General features: G+C 33.5%; 1 protein-coding gene across 1 annotated transcript in view; it reads left to right on the top strand.

The window, feature by feature from the left end:
• The window catches only part of LOC119589052 (multiple PDZ domain protein-like), a gene marked incomplete at its 5' end in the record, with an annotated part of 103,178 nt that overhangs the window by 67,593 nt on the left and 35,155 nt on the right, over positions 1–430 (top strand). Inside the window, 1 exon segment of the mRNA XM_037937627.1 lies at positions 145–201. Coding sequence (XP_037793555.1) covers positions 145–201 — 57 coding nt within the window.

Below are 430 nucleotides of genomic sequence, written 5' to 3'. Positions count from 1 at the left end.
ACATTTACATTCCTTGGTCGAATTTTAATAATGTCGGATATACTGCTATATATATATGATTCCGGTTTTCGTTTTTTTCTTTTTTTCTTACTAGTAGTCCAGAGGAATGATAATTCATATTTTCTCCTTTTACTCTTCCTACAGACACCAGAGGAAAAGTATGCACGCTTCAAGGGGCTCACGAACATCATTATGAAGAAGGTAAGTGACGGAAAAGTTTTAATGTTTTCTTGTACATAAAACATTTTTAATAATCTTAAATAACACTTACTACCTGTACATACATTAAAATGCATCCATATTTGGGACTAAAAATGTAACACTAAAGAGGAAATACTCACGGATATGCATTTTTCTTTCACTTTTCGATTTGGTTTGGAGAGTAAGCTCGCTGATTGGGCTTTTGTGGTCTGTTGTGGTTAGAACGAAG

This window comes from Penaeus monodon, chromosome 25 (assembly GCF_015228065.2).
Source record: "Penaeus monodon isolate SGIC_2016 chromosome 25, NSTDA_Pmon_1, whole genome shotgun sequence".
NCBI classification, from domain to species: Eukaryota; Metazoa; Arthropoda; class Malacostraca; order Decapoda; family Penaeidae; genus Penaeus; species Penaeus monodon.
Note: the sequence above shows the minus strand (reverse complement) of the source record. Positions and strands in the feature narration are given on the sequence as shown.